Raw genomic sequence first — 25,392 nt, 5'->3', positions numbered from 1 at the left:
TCTATCCTATAAGACTGAACACTAAAATGTTGAAAAACTGGAAAGTATTTATTAATTCCTTGACCCAAAATTCTTATAATTTATTATGAATGCAAATGTTATATTTTTTGCAGCCCTCAAGAGCCTGAATCGACTTAGCAAAGAGGGTGAACGATTTGCTGAAGAGGATGGAGCTTCAGCGCACCCCACCTTGGCCTTGATGAGGCGCATCCTGGCAGATGCTCAGGTAAATGCATGAAACATTCCACTTTATTATTCAACGAGAAACAAATATTACTGAGACAGAAAAGAGGAGGTGGCTAAGTCATCCCTGAATACTCCATCTTCTGATACTGAAGGGAATAAAGTGCAGAATATGAAACCGGAGACTCTAGTTTTGCCTCTGTGAATCGTAAAGTATCGTTTCGCTTACTTTCGCTCTAATAATCTCTCCAGGATGTGCAAGAGGAGGCTCTTATCGTATGCTATAAGGACATCTATTCAATCCCCTCCACTTCAAACAACTGTTATCATAAAAATTGCACCGATGCACATATTCGTTTACGTTACCAATAAGTCACCAGGGTTTATTCATCCTGATTTATTGACTCTTCTTCGATATTTGATGCAGCCACCGATTTTCATACGTATATGACAGAGCTAGGATTTTACAAACTTATTTATGTATTACAAACGGGTTATTTATGCACTTTTGGGTGAGAAAACTATAGTAAACTATAGGTGATTTTTTTTGTAGAATTATTCACTGACGGATCAGTTGATTTTTTAATATCAAAGTAATTCTCTGTTTTGTATTGATTTTTTTATTTTTATTTTATTGTCTATTTCTGTGAATTTGTGAGCGATTTTGATTGCTGGAAAACGAGAATAAGTGCCATTTTTTCTAATCTAGTTTTTTGATGATAGCTGGGGATTGAAGGGAGATAACGTAATTTTTGTAAAGATATTTTTTATAAAGAAGGACAAGAGCTATAGAAAAGGTCGTAATAAAAATATCGCTATCTACGATCCATTCCGAGATATCAGCGGAAAACTGGCGTCACTACAAAACAATCGCACGAATAATTCCAAAATCCGGTATTTACATTAATTTTTGGAAATATTTTAGCAAAACTGCTTCACTTACAACTAGCTCACTCCAAACGAATAAGAATGATAGTTCCAGGATAGTGAACACCTCTAATCTGAGTCATATATCTAATTAAATTCTAATTCAATTTGTACGTTCTACTTTTCGATTCACTGAGGGAAATTGGACATAATTTTTTTCAACCCTGGAAAATCGAGCGGAAAATCAACTGATATTGGAACCCAATGAAACCCATTAACTGCGAGACCAGAAATAGGAGAGAAAGAAAGAGACCGTTTTTTTTTCTTTAATTTACGACAACAAGCTTTCGCTCCAGTTTATCCATTTTACACCCCACTTTTCTCCCAGTGGAGAAACAGGAAATTGCATGCCACCCTCTCGAGGCATGGAATATGGTATATGCATTCTCTCATTCCCCACACCCCTTTCCATGAATTCTGCATCTTTATGGCAACAAGACTTGATGCAACTATAAATACGTTAACTCGTCCTAATTACCGATTAAATGACCGGGATATTGACAGTATAATTGCTTGAGCAAAATTTTGTTAAAACGTCATTGAAGTTGGAGATTAAGGAGTTATTGGCGATATCTTCTAATTTTTCAAGTTTTTTTTTATGAATTTCGGAGGAGTGGTTGATTGAATTAACGTTAAAATATTTAACAATTTGAGTTTCATTATTATCTAATATTTCACAATGTTTTATTGACGTAGAAGAGTTGTCGGTACGTTCTCAGTTCTTTTGCGAAAATTCACAAGACTTCACACGGAGAGAAAAGTACAATAAGAATCAATATAAACATTTAAAATTCACGAAATATTACGTCAAAAGGATAATAAAATAATGTTGAAAAATCACTTAAACTTTTGGTACTCTTTCGGTGAGAGACTCGAAAATTTGCTGAGCGTTTCAGATTTTTCTCTTATATATATTTTTTTATTAATCATTTTTAAACCTTAGAGGTTTGATTTACATACAATTAAATAAATACAAAGTTTTCCTGTCAACCCATCCATAATTTACCAGAGAAATAAAAAAAAAAACGTGAATTTGGAAAGTGTCGAAAATCTTGAAATCTCAATAAAACATTTTGCGCCACAGAAATAATTATCAGGCCTTCGATATCGGAGTGAAATCCATTGATTCCTTTTCATAATACCATTGAATATATTATTATTCGAATATATATATGAATATAACATTTAATATAAGAATATAAAATTGAATGTTGGTAAGTAAAATTGAGAAGAAATAAGTCAGTGGCAATTAGCGGTCGACAAAGCACTCACAAGATGAAAAACTCCAGTGTCTTTTAAATAAATGTCAAAAGAGTTTCTCTCTTGATGTTAAACATTAAACGAATCTTGAATTTCAGAATGGAATGAAAACCGCATAAAAGCCCGGAGGTACGTGCTCTTCCCTGAATATTCCCCCAAAGCTCTTCACCGTCTTGGTTTTACCTCCGAAATATTAAATTTTTTAATACAACTCTAAAATGAAACCAAAAAATTTATTCAGTTTGAGTTTCACGGTACTCACCGAGCCTTCTGTATAATTTACTCAGCTGTTTCATCACAATGACTATTACTCTCTCAACGTAATATACAGAAGTACTTGCACAGTGTTTGCAGAATAAGTCACTCCTGCGGCGTCACTCGAAAGGAACTAAAAAAAATATATATATATATTCTCTCCTAAATTACTCGTCATAATTCCGTAATTATTATTATAATTCGACGTAATAATTCGTAAACTAAACATTTATCATATTTCTTAGGACGAAGCGAAGAAAGTACACGTAATTTTCGATTACACTTAAGAAAACAATTATTTTTTCAAGGACATATTTACTAATCACAAGAAAATATGTTCGGCAAAAGAAATTTTTCTTAGTGTACCTTTTTTTCATTCCTGCGATAAAAAAATAAAAGATGGAATTTACGCAGCGCAGGTGCAATAAATTTACCATTAAAAAAATTATTTATCATAATTATCAAAAAAAAATGCAAAATGCAAAAAATTGAGACGAGACTTTTTTTTCGAGGCTTCAATCAAAATAATACTCTTTATAATTGAATTAATGCAAATTGTGAATTGCATTATTTAGTAATAAATGAGAAAACAAACAAATTGTTCAATAATTATTATTCTACTTTGAATAAAAATTTCTGTCCTATAAATAAATTTCCCAAATTTCAAAAATTTTATGAATATATGGAAAAGGGTATATCCGGCCATTTTGTGGGATAAAATGCGAAACAAAATGGCGGAAATTGATGAGACACAACTGAGGAGCTTTTTCAGAGAATCAGAAACTATCGAGGTATCAATAATGAGCGATTGTAACCAGATTCTTCTCATGAAATGAAATTTCTTTCTCTCGTTACCCCCCCCCCCTCCCCCATTCTCGTTATGGATAAGGACCTGGTATTTTTTTATAGCAATCTCAAAGTATTAAATCTCTGATAAAAGTATTCATACTGGATAAAGGAAGATAGACCTCAGCTTGTCACTGTAAAACAAGATTCATCGGGAAAAGCCCAAGAAGAAGGTTTAAACAGAAAGTCCACCGGGAATGAGTTTTCCGTGTCGAGGGAGATGACTCTTGCGACCCATTTTCCATCTTTTCTCCTGTTAGTCGTATCCCTTTATCCATTGAGACTGTCTTCGTTGGTTGTCGACAAGAGCACTAATGTTTCAACTCAGGGCTTTTGTGGCTTTCCTTGGAATATGTACACACAGACCGCAGAGTGGGACTCCAATATGCATTCGACTCACACCAACTGCTCATTGCACACGACACATTTTCCGAAATCCTTGGATATTCAATACACGAGATAGAATATTTCCGAAAATGACTGGATATCATTCCGCATCAAATTACGGGAGGAATCTGAATTTTTGAGGTTGTCGCGTATTTTTTTTCGTGCACTGAAAGAAAATAAATTTGGTAAATTCACTTTCTGTTGCCAAGTAAATTAACTATTAGTACCCGTAATAATTATTATTATTGGTATTATGATATTTCAAGGAAAAAACTTTTAATGTTTGACAGCTTGGAATTTTCAAAAAAATTTAGCTCCATTTTTGCTTCCGAATGGAAGCATTTTTTAACGAACAATCATGTTATTTTGTGGATATTTGTTATTCTATTGTCTTCCTGGATCCAGAGAATATTGTGAATTCACAGCAATATCGGAAATTGAATTGAAATCAGAGTTTCCACTCTCAAAAATTCCCCCATTCTTTCCCAATTTCACTCCAATTGACTATTCAAAGCCTTTTTGTTTTACGATTCGAACATGAATAAACAACTTTTATATATTCAAGAAAATACAGACAAAATTCACTCATTCAATTAACAAATTTTAAATTTTCAAAGAACTTAATAAGAAATTGATTTTCCCTGTATAAAGTTCCCCGACAAATTGGAAAAATGAACTGACTGTATTTTCAAGTTCTTCTCCGATAAAAAATTGATGGAAATCGATTCCCTGAAACTCCTCACCTCAATTCATTCAACATTGGAATGAAAACTTGATTAAATTCCCTCCAACGCAAACGCAATTTCCCAGGGAAAAAGGGAGAATTGAAAAGAAAATCACTCTCCCCAGGATTTTTTATTCCCCAACGTCGAAGGTATGTGGAAAAAAAAAAATTGCGGTTAGTTACATGGTGACACAAATGAGGAGAGTAGCTCTTGATAAAAAGAAAAATGGAGAACAGTGAAACGAGATTAGCGTACGTTCGTTAAGGCTCCCTGTTGGTATTACATAGGTCACTGAGGGCTTTGCATGTAGGTAGTACTCATCTCGATTAAAATTCCCACTATTGTGATAGTCACAAAGGCTGGAAGTGGCCAGCACTTGGTGTCAAGGCGGTCATGTGGATTCTCTGGAGCCTTCGGGGACTAGTTGCTAATGGATTAACTACTGCTCTGTCATCACTGGAACCCTTCCTAACTCCTCAGAGACATCATTATGAAAGTATTGCACACAATCCTATAAATTACACTTCAAATTGATTACCAGAATGGTTTGAAATTCCAGTCACAATGTCATCTGAATTCTCAATTATAGGAGTTTGGATTCACCTTCAATTGATAAAACGTTCTCTGATTGTGGATTCTCTGGAGCTTTTCAGGACTAGACGCTAATGGATTGATTAGTGAGATTAGTGCTCATCACTGTCATGAAAGCAGTTGCAGTTATTCCTAACTCAGTAAAGCAATCATTAAAAATATTGCGCACATAGTTACGAAATTGCATTCCCAATTTCAAATGAAAAAACTTGACATGTTCGTTATTATTAGCCGACATTGCTGGAGAACTCTTCATTGACAAATCAATTGATTTACATTCAAGAATTAAAGAAAGCCCTGGAAACCAGAGAAAGTATTAAAGATTCCCGAATTTTTAATCTACTAAACATTGACTTGTATTCCATGATCAGTTTTCACAATGAGCTGGAGAATTCAAGATTTTATTGATAACTAAAAAATCGTTCAACCTCGAAAATCCATAATTGCCTTCACTTATCAAAATCAATGGAAACGAAAAAATATAGATAACGTTTTATCAATTGAAATTGACTTCAAACTCCTATAATTGAGAGTCCAGATGACATTGTCCCTGAAATTTCAAAATGTTCTAGTAATTTCCGATCGGTAGTTCCTTCCCTCAAAAAATTGTCAGAAAATGTACCTTAAAAGTCGAAGGTCAACCAATTAATTATTAATTCATAATCATATTTGAAACTATTAGTTATGATTTTTATCAATACACAGAAAAAAAATTGAATCAAGTATATAAGTATTTTTATAATTATATTATTATACCAATCATAATAACAATAATACGACAAATAATAATAATAATAATAATAACGACAATATGAGGTATATTATTAGTATTATATGATTATTATTTAAATTCAAATATGATTTTTTTTCAGATATTTACCGAATAAATGATTTTATTATGATGTAGTTACTTATAAGGCTTTTTTATTATTCTCACAAAATCCACGTTGTTAACTTATCAGAGGATCCATTGGCCATTAAGTTTCGTATCTTTACAGTCCGTGGAATATTTTTGAAGACTTGTATTTCAAAGAATTACGTGTAGAGCAGTTTATCGCGTGCTAAACTCACTTGATTTGGTCCCGTGTCACCCCGTCCAAAGTTGTTCCCTTGTTTATTTCAAAAAAGGGGCTCAGACGCTTTTGTGCGTCACGTACTCCTACGATATAAGCCGATTATAAACAGGAAAAATGAAAAAAAAAAATATTGTACAGAGTCATGCGTGTAATTAATCGGGATATACGCGATTTAATTCGAAATCGTATTCGTTTTCATTCATGTTTTTGATTAACTGAAAATTTAACGCTGCGTCACGTGCAGCTTTTATTCCGATGGGAAAGAGAATCATTTCAATGAAAAGGAAAAGGAATATAAATAAATGTATAAATGTGCTGTGGAATTCGTGTTGAGCTTTCGTTATCTTTTGATGAATTTTTTTGTCATTGCAATGTAATGTTGTGAATGGTGGAATTTTTCAATGAAACCACTATGAATGGAAGATAAATGCATTTGTAGTGGATGTTGATGGATTCTACAGGACTTTTCACAAATAAGAGGTTTCTAGATGAAAATTCATTAATTCCGCAAAATAAATTCGATGATTCAATTTTTTTTTGCACGAACAAAAAATATTTTAAAAATCTACACCGAGGTAAATAGTAATTCAATAATCTAGTAATTTAATAAAAATTATTATTGCTTTGGTAAAAATTCCATAGAAATATTGCAAATTCCACTCGATTCGAAAAAAATACTGACTAAACAATTAATAATAATTAATAATTTTTACATTGATATCAATTTTATATGTGTATTTTATTATTCTTAGTCTCTATTTATTTAGCCGACTAATCAAAAATGTTCTGAAAATGTTTATCGACTTTTCATTTATTTAAATATTCACCATTTACTATTTACTATTTACTTCAGAATGAAAAATTCCAAGTTCGTCAATGAGTGATTGCGGAAAAAGTTCTATTTGTTTATGGTAGATATTTCTGTAAATAAATATAACTAGTAACTCAATTGGCTATTTAGGGCATGCATGCTCAGCAAAAAAGCAACTTGATAAGCTTCCCTAAGCCGCACGTTTACTATCCGCGAAATACTCTGGGAATCCATCTTGCGCTCATTATTATGCCGATGTGGTGCAGTACGTGTTAAGCACTCGACACACATGCGAAAAGTTTCGAGTTCACATCACCGGATAAAATCCCACTGGTTAAAGTTGAACAGGTTGAATACACCATGCGATAACAAATAAAAAGGAAAAAACCATGGCCGAAGTGTCCGCCTACGAATTTCACAAATATTATAATTATGAATTAATATTAAAGTATTAATTATGATACATAAATTATTCATTTCGCTCTAGAAATATAACTACACAGACTTGACAAAAAATTCGAAATCGAAATCGAAATTGAAATGGAAATGGAAATTGAAATTGAAATTGAAATTGAAATGGAAATTGAAATTGAAATTGAAATTGAAATTAAAATTGAAATAATTCCGAAATGTCAATTTAAAAAGTCTTTTGCACATAGAACTGTCTATTTTTACTTGTCATTGCAATTCAATTATCTAATTGTTTATATTTTCCCCTAAATTTATATTGTACACCATAAAGTGCTGTCGTACAGAAAACGGTTTATGTACGATACATATATATCAATTAAATGCGCATATATTTCAGCCGAAATAAGTGCTGAATGTCACATGCATGTTGCATACAATTATTTGTATATACATTGCAGCGAATAATTCATTTCACCGATATTATTCGATAATTTAGATATTCTATTCTCTCTATTCACCAATTATTCTCTGATATCTTACAGCATATCGGCATATTGATTATTCTTCTTGTTGTATTTGAAATGAATTATTTTGAAAACTACTCCCACGTGCACTTTAATATATTTTTCGTTCCCCGAGAGGCAGTAAAATAGAGTAAATTCAGTAAATGAAATCTTTCCGGAAGTCAATAAGAATGAGAAAAATTTGCAAAAATGAGGTAAAAGTGGGTGATGGGTTGTTGAAAATAGGAGGTACAAGAGGTAATAATCGGGTATTCATGTGAGGAAGAGTGCGACGTCTATTTTCATAACGTCTTACCCCTGGCACATGTCCGCAAATCTCCGGTCTAAAACGAGAAGCTTTCCCCGACTAGAAGTGCCACTGCAGAATAAGTATTTTCTCTCTAAGTACTTGATAACAATTAGTACGAATCTGTGGAATTTTGGAATTAGTGGCTGATTATCTTCGTGTTGAGGTTTTATTGTGGAGTTAATTGGTGAACAATAAAGGTAATGTGCGGTTGAATGAGGCGGCGTGTCGAGCCGTGCCATCTGCCCGCTAAAGTCTCAGCCAAAGTTCATCCTCACGCGTGACAGGCACCCATAATTCAGTCACCCAATGGAATTACTGCACTGTTCTATAATTAACTTTTTTAAAACATTTCAAACACCGCATTCTCGTGCAGTCGTAATGTCTTTCCCCTTAAAGTCCAATCAACGAAGAGAAATATTCAATAAAAATTACGCAACTCACTATTTTCGACACCATTTTTTCCCTGATATCTCGAGATCAAAGGAACATATCCATTTTTTTGTAAAGATATTGTTTATAGATAAGAAGGAGAGCTACAGAAAAGGTATTGATGAAAATTTCGTTATCTCCCTTCAATTCCGAGATATCGGCGGAAAACTGGTCTTGAAAAGTTTGCACTTGTCGTAGTGGACCACTCCGCAATAGTATTCCCACATCGCCTCCATCACTTTTATTATTTCTGCACAGTAAATGGAATTGTTTAGTTTATCTGAAATCCGAGGTTTGGATTTTTTTATGGTTATTTTACATCGCTTCGACTCCGTTAAAGTATACGCCGATAATGATCAAGATTTTAATTGGTTAGATCTCACCATTCTATCCGGTTAAAAACCGAACCTGGAATCTATCCGTTGTGAAGTAGATTAAAATTATGAACAATATGAAATCCGCTAGAAAAATTCTGTAATCAATCCACAGAAATTTCCTCCACCTCATTTTGTCGGGGATTTAATGAAAAGAGTTAATTTTTATTGACTATTACTCTCCGCGCACTGATTACACCGATAAAAATTATCTTCATCAACTATAAATGGAATAATTTTGTTTATTTAAAACGGATGTATCCAAGGGGAAAATTCCATACGATTTTTCTCTTGGAAACTAAAATTCCGACATGAAACTTCCGACATGAAATTACGGGATTAAATCCGTAAATTATGATCGTAATTTATGGATTTCTAATCCCGTAATTCATTAGTGCAAAATGATGATTCAGGGATTTAATCCCGTAATTAATTCGATTGGAAAGCTCCTGAATAATATTTTAAGCGTATCTGCAAAAAAATGACAAAAGATGCGTAAAAGGGTCTTTTCTCGCTTGCGAATAGCAGAGTTTTCACATATTTTTCGTGAGATTTTCCCCCTCCCTGGAATCCTCTGAAGATGGTCGAAATTTAGTTTACTGCACCCGCGCATGTGTTATGTGGCATGTACGATCGATCGAGGCATTATTCCACCACATCTCATCCTTCCGCATGATTTTCCAATCATGGCCCATCACGTTCAAGGCCCTGACCATGGGAAAATCACATTTTCCTATCATTTTGACGATCCATCAGCGGAAATGCAGTTCACTTTCGCTGCAATTGGGAGACTGGAGGGCTGACAATATGAATACAGTCGATGAGAGAGAATTTTTCATAGGATCCTCCAATAAATTACCAATATTCACCTTCTGCCTCACTCAATTAATTCACCAGTGGGCGATCAATTAATCCCATCGCCAGACTCGCCAAGTTTTCAGATTATGCTTGCTGATTATTCAAATGAAGGTTCATTGCAGATTGTGAGAGCCGAGGGTCGATGAATTACGAAAATTCTGGTCTATTGATTCGATGGGGAGGAATACCTCCGAGAATGAGCAGAAAATTGATAATGTAATTCTACTCTGAAAGGAACATTATAATTTTTTAATTGAACATTGAAAATTGATCATTGAAAAATTAGTACAAAATTGAAACTAAAATTTCTCCCATAGATATCTCCCACACGGAGAGAAATATTTAGTAAAAATTACGGAACTTTCAGTTCATTTACCGATTACGGAGTTGATTCGAAAAATTTAAGTGACGGTATCGTTATTTTTTACCGATAATTCAGATAAAAATTACGGAACACCGCGGAAAAATTACGTGACTTTAGATAAAAATTACGTGACAGTTTCGTAAAATTTCCGACAACCACATTTCGCTCCAGAATTACGAAAAATACACGTAATTTTTATTGAATATTTCTCTCAGTGCATAGATCGTCTATTAGAAGAATAATAAATAATCATCAGATTGAAAAACCGCAATGAAAATCCTTTGATAAGATTTCGTATCGTATTGTTAATAATTTCGAGTGCATACCTTCAGATCTTGCACCTGCGCATCTCTTCTCATTTCTCCATTTCCTCCTCGTGTATTCTCTCTTCATAATTACTTCGTTCGTATTCTACTCTCTTGTCCATATAATTCTTAATTTCTCTCAACAAATGTCTTTAGCATTATTATTCTCTCCATGTAATTCTTATTCAACTTTATATACAGACGATAAGACTCTATCTACATTACTGCAAAAAAATCGTATAAACTTTCTGGAACAACAATCGATGTCAATTCAATAAAAAAATGTCAGAGCTTTGTTTACAGAGATGAATTAATTGACAGTTAAACTATTACGCCAATAACTTTGTTACTAAATCTGTTGTGTATCGTATTAATAATTGACGCATAAAGCTGATTATTTATTGGTTTATTAATGCAATTATGGGTTTAGGAGTCGATTTTCATTCGATGCAATAAAATTTCTGTCGTAATGAGTTAATACTCATCTCCAAAATCATGCCCGTCCCATAATCCATCCCTCGACGGTATCTATTTCCAATTGAGAAGTATTGGATTTTAATTGGAAGTCAGATTAATAAATGAATAGACGTTTAATTAAGAGCAATTGAATTATATTTTACTAAGATGCGTTGACACTTCGAGAGCAGTCGCCGAATTGTCAAACGATCTCGAAGTCGCAAACACCAAATCATCGGCATCATGGTTCCTTTCTTTCCCTAAACAGAGATTTGTTTATATCATTTAATTAACATTCATTAGAGTTTCGTGGTCGTAAGACCACACATACGGCCTCTCCAATAAATAATAACCTCATAGTATAATAAATATAGACTTATTTAGGTCTGTAATATGATTGTATTGTTTTTGCTCCTTTCAATAAAAAGTGTATAATAATTAATTGACAATTAATTGGTTACCAGGCAAAACTTCGCGTGATGGTGGAGGAGAACGCAGCGACGGGTGCCCGTCTGGATGGCGAACTAGAGCGTGCGAGGGGTGAATGCGCGTCTCTTCGCGGTGAATTACGCGAGGTAAGGGGTGCCCTTGTAACAAACAACAATCACGCGACCAATGGCAACGGTTCAAATGCCAATAACAACGGTACGAGTAGTGAAACAACGAGCGCAACTAGTGGTACGTCCAACAATTTGACAGCACCAATGAGTACCCAGGAAGTGAGGTGTGAATCGCCGGCCCTCAATTCCCAGGACGAGGCAAAAAGACTCAGTGCTGCCAGTAGTCCTGTTGATAAGAGGAGCTCAGCAAGTGAAAAATCGGTTAGCCCTGTTGATAAAGGAAGTAGCCCGTCTGATAAGAAGGACAGGAACAGTCCCATCGATCGCAGTAGAACTAGTCCGTCAATTGGTAAGAATCTCTGTCAATCAATCTTATCAATAGTCCTCGGGGATGTCATTATTGACAGCTCGAGTGATTGCTAAAAATTATTAAATACCCGGGGAATCAATAAGTCATTCAATTAGACCTCGTCATGCAGGCAAGTGGTGAATCAGAACGGCTTCTTTTTGAACACCAGTTTTTCCTCAATAACTCGGAATCCAAGGGAGATGGAAATTTTTTTGTATAGGGGGTGTTTATGGAGAAAGATGAGAGCTACAGAAAATGGGTTTATGAAAATATCTTAATTTTGCTTCAGTTTTGAGATATTCACAATAAACTGCGTCTGAATAAAATGGAATTTACTGTTGGAGAATGAGACTTGAAATTTCGAGGGAAAAAACTGGAAATTTTTAATAACAACAAATTGATATGGAATTTCTGTAAAATTCTTCATTGAGCAGTTAATTTCATGATGATTCTAGCAATTATCAATTTTAAATCTTAAATTTTCAAAATTCAGGCAATAATTTCCCGGAATTCTCAACCCAAAAAAAATCGAGCTTTCATTAGAAAATAAATTATTGTTTAACACGGAAAGCGCTATTTTCTTGAATTTCCAGGATAAATTAAATTTAAACTCGTACAATTAAAAATTGACAAGACTCGTGAGTGAAAATTCACGGCATTCTAACAGTCTGCTCCTAATTTACCAATACTACTAGATTTCGCTGGCGTTGTTTTTATTATTTATTATTTATCTTGTTTTTTTAGAAAAGCGTAACGGCTCACCGAATCGTAGTCCCAGTGAAAAGAGACGACCCTGGACGGCAGTGGATAAAACCCGGATAGGTTCTGGTGGTAGTGTTGATTCTCGATCGGGCAGTGCAAGTCCAGATCGTAATCGGAGTGGACTATTTCAACGAAGTGGTAGTGAACGATCGAGCGGTGAGAGACTGCGTATAACAACAAATCGCGAGTCAATACGCAATAAGGAGAGCAATGAACTCGAGAGTAAGGACGGTAAGGACATAATCGATGGAGATGTAAGACCAGACGAGGACAATGAGCCACCGGCACCAGCACCAGGCAGCCGACCCACATCACCAAGCAATCCCCTTGGTAAGTGCACTTCAAAGACTGCACGTTCAATTATAAATTCACCATGAAAATTCATTTCTCGTCTCTCCCTCTTCCGCAGGCCCAATAGAGATGAAACTTTTCGCTGGAAAATATTCTCATATATATTTCCGACTTTTCACTAAAATTATGTACTCGATACAAGAAGATATTCCCTTGGGAATTTTTTTTAATCGTGAAATCTACCGATAAATCCTTTCGTTATTCATCAGGAAAAAGTTTTTGGAATTAATGAGAATGAGACTTTCTGTTTCTCGTATCTCGGGATTGAAGGGAGATAGCGATATTATCGTGTCTACATTTTTGATAGAGAAAGATGAGGGCTAGAAAAAAGGTCTTCATGAAAATTTCACTGTTTTCTTTCAATTCCAAGATACTCGCTGAAAGCTGGGGAAAACAGGACGCCAGATAGAAAACAATCAAGAGTCCATAGATATTGTTCGTTTAGGATTGTTTTCATAATTATTAATCGTAAATTTTTTTTATAATTTCAAGGATTTTTTTAATGAAAGACCTTCATATTCCCGTGCGTAATTTTTCAATTTCAAGCGTAAATGTCATTTCCAAAGTTTTCCTGCAAAATGAACCAATTAAACTGCTGAACAACCCGCATGTTTAAAACGGCAAAAAACTTTTCCACCCTTTCGACATAAAGTTAATTAACTCATTTCCCATCCCAAACTTTTCGTCAATGACGTGTTTCCCGAAATTGAAGATAAAACTGCAATTTAAAAAACAGTTTTCCCGTTTTAGCGAGTAATGTTTATTGTCATTGTTTTTGGCGTGGTAGTCCAGATAATAAAATAAAAATTCTTATTTTTATTTTATATTAAATATAGTTAACATAGTGATCGTGCAAATATTTTTTGTTTTTGTATTTTTCTCGGGGTGTACTGTTTTATTATTATATATATAATGAACCATTAGTTTATCAAAAGATTGGATTTTTAATAAATAAATAATCCAAAAAATGTTCGAGCATGCACATGCGCTAAAACGATATTAAATCGATATTAAACTTGAATTATTATAATTTCTGATGATATTTGTACTTTATAGATGAACTAAACCATAGAATTAAACTAATGAGAAGTGAATATACCACTCATATAAATAAATTTTCAATATTTATTTTAATTTTCTTACCGATTGCACTAAATTGTTGTGAACCACAAAATGACCTGGAGAATTCGGATAAATTTGGATATTAATCCGATATTCTCTCTTTCCCTCGCAACTCAGGTCTCTCAGAATCAGTGATATCTGGTCGATTATCAGGTCTCCATGGAGGACCACCAGTGGAATTGGCGAGTGCTCGTCGATTACGTCTGGAGAATGAGCGTCTTGTGGCGGAAGTAGCAAGACTCCGTCGATTGCTGTTGAGTGGTGCAGCAAGGGGTGAAGTTGGTGGTGAGGATGCAGCTATTGAAGAGGAAGCTCGTTTCGTTGCCCTGGAAATGGAGCTACAGCATTCGCGCGAGGTCATACAGGCCCTCAAAACCGATCGCAAACGTCTCAAGGCTGAGAAATTCGATCTACTAAATCAAATGAAAGCTCTCTACAGTACACTGGAGGATAAAGAACGAGAGCTCAGGGATTTCATACGAAATTATGAACAGGTACAGTGAGAGAATAGTGAAATATTCTATTAATTATTTATGAAGATGAGTCTGCATAATCTTCACAGCATTATGAATGTATATAATGTGAATAAATGCATGTCTTTCTTAAAATTTAATATTTCCAAAACCGAGGGCTTTTCGAATGCCCTGAGAATATTATATACTCAATTGCTGCGGTGATCTGCAGGAAAGCATGAGAAGAAATATGGGGAACATATGAAAACCCATGTACCGCAATAATCCGTGGCTTTTGCAATTGTAAAGGGAAAAATAATTACTAGAATAATTTCAACATGTTCATTTACTGTGTTAGATTATGTCTCGGAATGACAATTTATCCCCTGTATTTTATTCACCTACTGAATTTTCAACACAATAATTAGACGGACATTCGTGGCCATGATGTAGTAAATTCGGATGCGAATTAACACAGAAAACTGACGAAAATTATGAATACCAGGGGAATAGCTGTCGTCCCTCTTCCCAGGATTTTCATTAGAGACAACTCTTGGAATTTCTCATTTTCTGGAATAGAAATCTCCTCTGTCTCTGGATATTTCATTAAGTGCAATCGTCACTCGAATTTTTGCAACATTCTTGTCATAATAAATCGAAATTCCTTGATAATCCTCAATCTACGAATAAATACCGCTTACTATTCTAAAATAAAAAAAATCTTTGGATTCTCTGACACTCAGACAAATATTGAAATTCTCCATTCCTCAGTGTGAATTCTCGTGGATTAAAATTTTTATTCTGTATAAAAACTTGCTGGTAACCAATTCCATTGAAACTGGATTTGTTCTATTCGGAATATCCGAATTCAACGACTTCTCTCATTTTTCGCTTTCCTCTTTTCCCAAGTTTTCTCACGTTATATATACCCTTCACCCCCTGTCTGGGCAAATTTTCCCCCTTGAACTATTTCCCATACCTACAAGCCCCGTTTATCTGTAGACAGGCGAGAACTGGCATTGACTCACCCAATCCCGGATAAAGAGGGGTAAGACTGGTCTCTCATTCCCGTTGATCCATGAATTCAAACTCAATCGCAGTCACTCCCCTCAGTCCTTAATGCGATCAAGATTTCCGTCTGATTGTAATCATTAAGTCTTCCCCCAGAAATTCCAATCCGAATGCATCCAGAGAAAAATGTCAAGCCTCTCAAACAAGTATTGCTTCCTCCAAAAAAAATCTCCCTTAAAATTTATCAACAATCTCATCATATTTGTTGAATAATAAATTACATTTATTACATATATCTCTCAATAATTAATTTGATTTATAAAATGAATAAAAATGGAGGGCAATTATTTTTTCAATTTCCCAGATAATGACTTTTTTAACCGAAACTAGACGAGGATTTCAAAAGATTCTGAAAATTTAGTCACGACTGGTTTATCACGGAGTTGCATGTTGCCTGTGTGGTGATGGTTTTATGGGGTAGAGTTTACTGCCCGGACGTGGGTTTTCTTACCTCTTGATTTCAGCGGATGAGGGAAAACGAGGCAACACTCGGTCGTCTTCAGCAGCAAGGTGCTGGATTACCCAGTGAGGAGAGGGAGAGAGAACGCGAGAGGGAACGCTGGAGTTTGCTGAGAGCTGCTAGAGATGAGGCTGACAGGAGTCTCAGCTTAGCGGCAAGTTTGGCTGATAAGGAGGCTGCTTTATCTCATGCACATGCTACTATAAAAGAGGTATCCACCCCAAACTTCGTGTCAATCTCTGTCAACTAAATTCTACTTCGAACATACTCACTTGTGACGAGAACATTTCCATAATCTTACTTCATTCACACCTTTCTTCAAGAAATTATTGCCCATATCTCGCCCTTCAATTTTCTTTTGCAAATTTCTGGTGAACGGTTGACGTGAGAAAATAAATCGTTGGAATTTATTATTCAGTGTCTCACGAAAATTCATAATCATGGAATAATTTCCCTACGTTCTCAGTAAACCCCTGCGAAAATTCATCAACCGTTCCCAGAAATTTTGCAAAATAGACACTTGACTGTAGATATTTGTGAGTCATTGAATGATAATAAAACTAAAAAACGAATTATTTATAATCTTCATTGAGTTGGGCAGATTAGCTAGGTACTAAGTAATATCAATCTGTCGATTAACTATTCACTTACTAGTGGGAATTCTATATATTATTATATTAATATTACCCATTCGTGAACTATTCTTATTTCTGTTCAATTTATTAGTAGTTGAGAATATATTCTTTATTTTTGTTTGTATATCGATATCAATATAATAATGTTAATTAAAACGTATAATTCTGCCGATTTCCAACTCCATAAAACGAAATCGCATTAAATAATTTAATCATTTATTGAAACTATAAAAATGTGAATAATTATTATCTGAGGATATTTCTAGACTGTTTCTGTCATTCTTTCGGATCTAAAAATTCGGAATCTGTTCTATTGAATTGATTTCCAATACTTCTACTGATAATTTGGAACAGACAAACCAATCCTAATCCATTAAAATATTATAAAACTATAAAAGAACATAAATGACTCGATGAAACTCATTAAAATTTTAGCTCCAGCGACAATTAAGCGACCGAGGTGGAACCAGTGGTGTATGTCTGAGTGATCAAGAGTCCCTCGTATCATTTCCACGTGGCAGTGTAAATGGTACAGCAACACTCGGTGCTTGCAGTACCAGTGGCATCGGAGGATGTGGACCAATGCTATTACCTCACTTGGGTGCACAACCCCCTCTGGGTGCAACTGATCTTTGCGTTGGTGTTGGCGGAAGTGGTGCGAGTGGAACTGGTCAAGCTGGTGATCGTGGTAGCTGTAGTGCTGATTCCGGTGTACGTGGATCCAGTGACAGAGAGAGTGGCGGTGCTACCAGTGTCGGAGGAAATTTATCAGACTCCACAACTGATGGTAGGTAATTCCCCTGCATCTCCCCTCCCAGCCTCACGACTAAAGTTAATTAATTGGGGTACGAAGACACGATTGGATCGAAATAAAAAGACATTCAATCATCAACAAGAGAAGGGTGCAACATAAAGAACACGAAGACGATAAATCTTGATGAAAATGTCTGCAGAATCACTATTGTAATGTTGTCAATCGTTATCAAATTATTATCATCATTCCCATCGTTTTACGAAAGTCGATCACTGTCCTGTGCACCTCCTTGTAATTCATAATCCCTATATTTACACGCAGGGACACCAACAATAACTGTCGAGGGAAGTGGCCTCGATATGGACAGCATCTCAGTGGTATCCTCCGTAGCTCCATCACACATGTATCAATGTAAGTTTCGTTTCAATCGAATCATCTTCGTCATCGTGATACCAAATTTTCTCAGACTCAACCAGCGGTTATTTTCTGAAATTAAACAATAAATTAGAGGGCAACAGTGCTCTATCGTTAAATCGATCTAGCAAATGTACATTCAGATTATTATACGAACGAATAGATAATTGATGAACATTTATTTAAGTTGTTATTCGTGTTTACCAGATTATTTCGGCTATTTGTGACTGGATTTATTGATACGATGGAACATACATTTTTTATTATATTCCAAGATTTTCTGTTGTTCTTCCTAATTCCGTAGGATCTCACATCAGTTTTTAATCAATCCCCGACACTTTGACGATTCCAAATATATTATTGACCGACTGTTGCGATGGCGTTACAGTTTTGAGGATTTATATTGAACTCTCATCTTTTGTTTATTAGTTGTTTGCTGCAAATAAATATTGTTGCCAAGGGCAATTCTCGTTCGCAGTTCATTCAAGAGTAAAACCCTTTCGGACTCCTCTATCGCACAGTCTGGACACTTTTCCGTAGTGTATTTTGAGTTTGAGAAGTACACAATACCGATTCCCAGACGTGAAATCGTGAGAAGCGGTACGGATTTTTTTTTTTATACAGATCCTTTCGAAACAATGGAGGAAGGAGAACGATTTGTGATGCATGAAGCATGTGTACCAAGGGTAAATCGTCAACGAATTGTTTGGGGATACCGGAAATTCGAATATCCTCTACGTTCTTTATGTTGCATCGATATTTCAATATTCTTATCAACTCTCTTGCGAGTCTCTGGGGAAATGAAATTGCAATATTGAATCAATATCCGACAATATCCGACATTGAAAAAATACATAACAAAAAGGCACTCATTTGTCCATTTGCCAAACAAATTCCTTTTGCGAAATTTTTGAAAACTCTGGAATTTTGGGAAATTAAATCTCAATGATATTTTCAACAGCAGCAACTACACCGAAGGACTGCAGCCCAACTCTTTCACCTTTGAACGCATTTTCGAGATCGATGGATACGTCATCGATGTCACGTTCAGTGGAGCAACTGTCCAGTCCAATGGACTCTGAGCCAAGGAGAAATAAAGTAGCACCTGTTCCAGCACCTGTCGCCCACGCGCGCTCTTCGGCGACGAGGGGCGGTCCTTGGGGTTCGATTTCAAGGTAAATTCAACAGATTATTACAGTAATTCCTGTATAATTGAGGAATGCATCCCCGCAAAATAGAGCAAATATTTTAGATCCCTCAATGATTGAAAATTGCTTCTGAAATTTCACGTTGGACGATTTTTTATTGAAGAACTAGAGTATCGACAGTCTTCGGGTGTCACCCTCATTTTTAATAATAAATAATTTGTGTAAAATGTGATTTGGTAATTGTTTTTCGTCGATCTATTTGATTTGAATAAAATTTGTTAATACAATTTTGAATGAATGAAATAATGAAATAATGAAATTGAAATCAAGTCGATGAAATTTGTCGGTGAATTTGTCTGAGAATTTTTTAATTTTTTTGTTTTCTAAAGGGTTTTCGCTCGTTCTCGTCATCGGAAAGCCCTCAACAGTTCCGTTAGCGGTAGCACAGGAACAGAGGCTTCGGATGCCTTCGATCCCTATAGGTCGTGGTCACCACTTACTGAGGAAGGCTACGCCGAGAAATTACGATTACTGCGGGAAGCTGTAACGATACCAATGGAGAGATGGCGAGCTCCAACCGTCCTAGCTTGGCTCGAGGTTGCCCTAGGGATGCCACAGTACGGACCCAGGTGTGCCGAGAATATCAAATCAGGAAAGGTAAGAGGTGTTTTCACACTTTGAAATTACGAGATAGCTCTAATTCCCATTACAATGAACCGCTGTGCTCACGAGAAAATGCACAACGAATCAAATGATCTCATCAATTCTAGGAATATTTTATTACTGAGACCAATTACCGTTACTGTCCCGCCTGACAATATCCAACTATCTGATTTACAACCCATTTGAAAGCTCTACAGCGGATCGATTCAAATTGTACTCAGAGTACAATGCAATGCTCCCAAAATTATAACGACTCAATATGAAAATTAATGAGACGTGAAAAAACAGCGTCTTACTTCGCAAAAAAACAGCTCCTTGTGGAATTTCCATTGAGAAAAGTCAATCAACCTAGAAAATAGAAAGAAGTGGCATGAGTTCATTTTTATTATCGCTGAACGAAAGCTCTCACTTTACCGAAATAAAAAAATAGTAGAAAAGATTTTTTAGTTCTTGAATTGACCCCTCACAAATCTAAATTCATCATAAAGAGGATAAATACAAAGTATATATACTGCATAAGCTCTGAGAAATGCATGGAATCATTTTCGAATCGTCAATCACTCAATAAACGACAGGTATTACCTGCCCCAATGTTCTTTATTCAGTTATAAATATGGAAATTGATGTTGCAAAGTTGATTAGTAATCTCCATCGACGAATGGAGTAATATAATTCAATCGTGATCAATATCCCCTGGGAATAATATTATACCTGATCTCTGAATTTTAATAAAGAAATGACGGAGAAAAATGTTCGGCTAAAATAAACCATAAAAAAACGCGAGCAGTGCTGCCATAACAATATTTATAATTTAATTTTTGTTCATATTCAAAGGAAACAGAGGAAAAGTTTTGATTTGCCTCCCGTTATTTTCATCCCGTCAGGAAAAAGTTGGATGAAACCTAACGTAAAAATAATTGAAAAGAAAACTTTGAAGTTTTCGTCTGGACTTTGATATTTGTATTTTTCTTCAGGTTCTGTTGGAATTGAATGATGCAGAACTTGAAGCAGGTTTGGGAATAACTCATCCCCTTCATCGGAAAAAGCTTCGCTTAGCAATTGAGGAGCACAGACATCCAAGTTTAGTGCGTTATCCCTGTATAGCTCAACTGGGTCACACATGGGTCAGTTCTGAGTGGTTGCCTGATCTTGGACTCGCCCAATACTCAGAGAGCTTTGCTACTAATTTGGTTGACGCCAGGATGCTCGATCATATCGTTAAGAAAGAATTGGAAAAACTCTTGGGAGTCACGAGGAAGTTTCATCAAGCTAGTATTATGCATGGTATTAATTTATTGAGAATGCTCAAGTACGACAGACAGGCACTCGCTGTTAGGCGTCATCAGAGTGAACAAGTGGATGAAGATCCCTTAGTTTGGACGAATCACAGGTTCATTCGGTGGGCGAGAAATATTGATCTAGGAGAATATGCTGACAATCTCAAAGGTAAACCCACCATCTCTACACTCTTTCATTCCTGTTGATTAATCGTTTAATCATCAAATTAATCGTAATATATAGTCGTATATCGTAATATAATTAATCGTTAATATATTCTTCATAAGATTAACTGCATGATTAATAGTATCATTAATAATAACATTAATCATGATTATACGCAAATGTAATCCCCTGCTGGCTCAAGTAAATCACAGCAATCGAATACGCTCAGGGATATTGCTTCAAAAATAATTGAGGGCAATATTATTTTCCCGGTGTAATACTTCTGCGCAAAAAAAAATTATATTATAATCCGTTCATTTGTAATATTTAAAAAAATAATTAAAAATTTAATAATAATAATTTAAAATATTATTTAAATGATTTTAAATAATATTTTAAATAATAATAAAATTTAAAATCGGTATATTTGTTGACGTCAATATTACCAACGATTTTCCACAAATGTGTAAAAAACTTGAAAAATTATGAGATATCGGTAATAACTCGTCAAGTTTTTATCTCCGAAGAGAACTGGCAAACAGAAAACTGAAATCAAAAGTAAACTGAGATATTGAAGAATGAAATGAAATGGAAGTTGAGAAATGTTTTACTTGAATAAATTAGTGAAATTTGTTTGTCGTTTAGATTCTGGTGTTCACGGTGCTCTGGTAGTTCTAGAACCCTCGTTCACTGGTGATACCATGGCAACAGCGCTTGGAATACCTCCCGCTAAGCACATGATACGTCGACATTTAACTGCCGAACTGGAGGCCCTTGTACTGCCAGCCAGGTACTCAATCTACTGTCATCCAGAGGGAACAATGGACAACGTTCACTAAAATTACACATAACATTGTCCAATCCCCCAAAATGATTTATCAATACCTAGGAAAGTTGTTCACAGAACTCAATCCCATCTCATGAGCCAATCAACATGAATAATTCAAGTTATCCTCCCATTCCCCTTGGATACATTCAATTTCCCTCAACATCTCATTCACCATCGGATGCAGTTGTTGCAGTTGTTGCAGTTGTTGCAGCCCTCACACTTGATAGGGCTCTTTAATTTTTTCCCTCACTACCCACATGAAACAAAACAAGGGGTAAGACGAGGGAATATCTTTCTCACTATTCAACGAAATCCTGTTTGTCGAGTCGTGTTGTACGATCAAAGAAATTCCAAGTGTTGGGAAAAGTGAAAAAGGGTGAGGGTCTGGCGTGGGTTTTCAGTAACTGGGTACTCCAGGCTTCGTAATCAAAGTAAAGTCTGCGATATATAGGGTGGAGAAGAAAATAAACAATGAAAAGGAGAATCTCCTTCTCTCCTCCTTTCTTACGGCTTCGTATCGATTTATGTGTGTCCCTTTGCAACCGGCATTTCGTTTACCATTTTTTTTTTCTTCTTTCTCTTTCTCCAAGTGCACCGGTCTGCACATTTGAACCTTCAACTCTTCCCGTTCCCTTCTTCTTTCGCTTCAGAATACTTTCACTCGTTTTATTGGTTCTCTCCTTTTCAGTATATAAGAGATATTCGTGGTTCTCTGATTCGCAGTTTTGCCCGGAGTATTCACATCACGCACACCCGCTATTCAAATTCGTATGCAGACATTTTTTTCCATCTCTCTTCACCGCAACTTTATCAGTTGTAAACTTTGTCAATGGGCTCGGTAAAAGGATCAGGAGAAAAGAGGAATTTTTTTTTTTAAACTTTTCACCCTTTCAAACCCCCAGGGGCTTTCTATTCCAAACTCGCTCCGATCATTAATCAATATACCAGTAATTAATTTAAGGGTAGCTCTACGTATTCCCCTGCCTTAAATAAAAAACTCCAGATCGTAGATAGGTGAATGTTATAAAGTGAGGAATAGCAATGGAATCTTCCCAATAAATCAGTCGCCAAGTTGTGCAAAATGGGGGACAAATCCAGAAGCGGATTGTTAATTAATCCGATTAATTATCTTTGAAACTAAATGCTGTAGAGGTACGCATCGAGACATCTTTTTGTAAAAAAAAAATGTTACAATAAATAATCTCTCGATGACTCTTAGCTGAGTTTTCAAGATATTTTCAAACAATCTGCATAAATATTCTGATTTCGTCTCTTGATCTTGACCACTTTGCTACAAAAATGAATCGAATCGAGTGAATTCACTCAATTGTCAGGCAAAATAATTCCCCCGAGCTCTTGAAAATCATGAGTTCGGTAATAAAATTCGCCGAGAACAATTAACTGTGAAATTTGATGTTATTTGTGGAATTATAATCGAACGATCATCCCCGACCTCCAAAAAACTTGTGGATGATCGCTGTCGTTAAGATAATTAATTTACATATTAAGTAAAAATAATGATACACTATATAGCCCGTCATTACCAAGTGATACACACACGTAGTTATAAACGAATAGGAACAGCTGACATCAATGTACATATACAAACATTTTTGAATAGAAGAAAAGAGAAAGAACTCATGCCGAATTTATGAGATGACTGAGTTGGGTCTGCTCGGGTCCACTCACAACGTTTTTATTCATTATTATTTTAACCAGTCTGAAATAATAGAAATCAACCGACACCTCTTGGTAAATCAATAATTATCTATAAAATAAAATGAATAGTTGAGCCGTAGCCCACAGCCGCTGCCTGCACTGCACTAAAACGCTATGTACAGCACCCATTGTTTATTAGTCCAGTGATGTAATTCACAATCAGACCGGGGTAATCCTCAAATATCTGATTACGGATAACACCACTCTGCATTCAATAGTTATCATTTATTATTTGCCAGTTCAATATCTCTCATGTTTGATGTTTCTCTACTACAAATTCACCATTATTCGGCTCTAATGAACGCCCACGACGTGTTAATTAATTATTTGAGGTAGTATGGTCTTTATTCCTTCACCAAAAAAAACCTCATTCATTTTTTAGAAATCAATGGAAAGCATAAATGACAATGAAAAAAATGTCGAATTGTCCTTTTGGTGCCTGGGGATAACAAAACACCAGAATGCGATGAAAACTTTGTTATATCAATTTTTAGCCGAAAAAAAACAAAATATCTACAAATTGGTATGAAAAAATTGTTCAGCTGAGAGGAACGCGATGCAACCTGTAGCGAGTGATTTAGAGACTTTGAAGAATTTTAATTATTGCTTGAAAATACGAGGTGGACGCGCCGCCATCTTCTCAACTATCTCCGACGAAGGGAGAGGATATCTAAGCAAGATGGCAGTTCTATCCGTCTACCACCTCGCATTTTTGAATATTTATTAAAATTGTTTGTCCTCATTCGATCACCCTCCACTCGTTACATCTCGTTTCTCCAAAGTGAACAACTATTTCAATCCATTCTGCAGAAATTTCTATCACTTTTTCATGAAGAATTTATGACGCATAGTTTTCTCCGCACTCCAGTGAATTTTTTTTCCCTTTTCGTCTGCAGTTGCTATCTGCATAATTACAAAATATCGCAGTAAACAAGCGACTCTGACAATAAGATCGATTTTCCGTCTGACACTCGAATAGATTAGCGACCATACTGCTTTAATCACTCAAAGCGAGTGTAAAATTCTCAAATGAATCGATAAACATTAGAGCCCAGTAAACTATTTTTTCTCTATCTTTGCAGCACAAAAAATGCTTGTGTATGTATATTTATGTTGTAATAGATATAAATATCGTCATGGGGGTAAAAAGCTGCAGACAATTATGAGGTCCTGCTGAAGGGAAATGAGATAATTCACAAATTATTATTGATGCGGATACAATTTTTCTTATTTATTATGAATATTATATGGCAAACAACGTGTGTGTGTTGCGGTGTATTGTCAGAAATATATTGTGTAGCAATGGGGATATGCTAAGTGAGCATGGATGTGTGGATGTGTGTAGAAGCCAGCTGGAGGTGATACCGAGGAATCATGTTGGTGGAAGTAGACCGATGAGTACAGTGAGTGCCGGAGGGAGTTTGGGACGAGGAAATCGGGCTCTACATCTCCAACACCATCAGAGCTCGCTATCAGCCCTTCACATGGCAACCAACAACTCTAGTACTATTGACAGACGACGCTCCAGCCTCAGGGTAATGTACAAACCTCAAATTATCCCTGGCTAATATATGACCGAATTTATTAGC

General features: G+C 35.5%; 1 protein-coding gene across 7 annotated transcripts in view; it reads left to right on the top strand.

Annotated features, from left to right (window-relative positions):
- The window catches only part of Liprin-gamma (liprin protein kazrin), a 74,150-nt gene that overhangs the window by 43,202 nt on the left and 5,556 nt on the right, over positions 1-25,392 (top strand). For 3 of the 7 annotated variants that reach the window (XM_011302594.1, XM_011302591.1, XM_011302590.1), the window contains exons 3-14: positions 114-226; positions 11,536-11,980; positions 12,725-13,072; positions 14,333-14,709; positions 16,203-16,409; positions 17,269-17,620; positions 17,909-17,998; positions 18,963-19,176; positions 19,539-19,806; positions 20,787-21,258; positions 21,901-22,045; positions 25,149-25,338. In XM_011302594.1, coding sequence (XP_011300896.1) covers positions 114-226; positions 11,536-11,980; positions 12,725-13,072; positions 14,333-14,709; positions 16,203-16,409; positions 17,269-17,620; positions 17,909-17,998; positions 18,963-19,176; positions 19,539-19,806; positions 20,787-21,258; positions 21,901-22,045; positions 25,149-25,338 — 3,221 coding nt within the window. The remainder of the gene's footprint in view (positions 1-113; positions 227-11,535; positions 11,981-12,724; positions 13,073-14,332; positions 14,710-16,202; positions 16,410-17,268; positions 17,621-17,908; positions 17,999-18,962; positions 19,177-19,538; positions 19,807-20,786; positions 21,259-21,900; positions 22,046-25,148; positions 25,339-25,392) is intronic. The other 4 variants (XM_011302593.1, XM_011302597.1, XM_011302595.1 and 1 more) reach the window with 4 other exon arrangements.

Source organism: Fopius arisanus, unplaced genomic scaffold (genome assembly GCF_000806365.1).
Source record: "Fopius arisanus strain USDA-PBARC FA_bdor unplaced genomic scaffold, ASM80636v1 scaffold00028, whole genome shotgun sequence".
Lineage (NCBI taxonomy): Eukaryota > Metazoa > Arthropoda > Insecta > Hymenoptera > Braconidae > Fopius > Fopius arisanus.
This window is presented reverse-complemented; position numbering and strand designations above follow the sequence as displayed.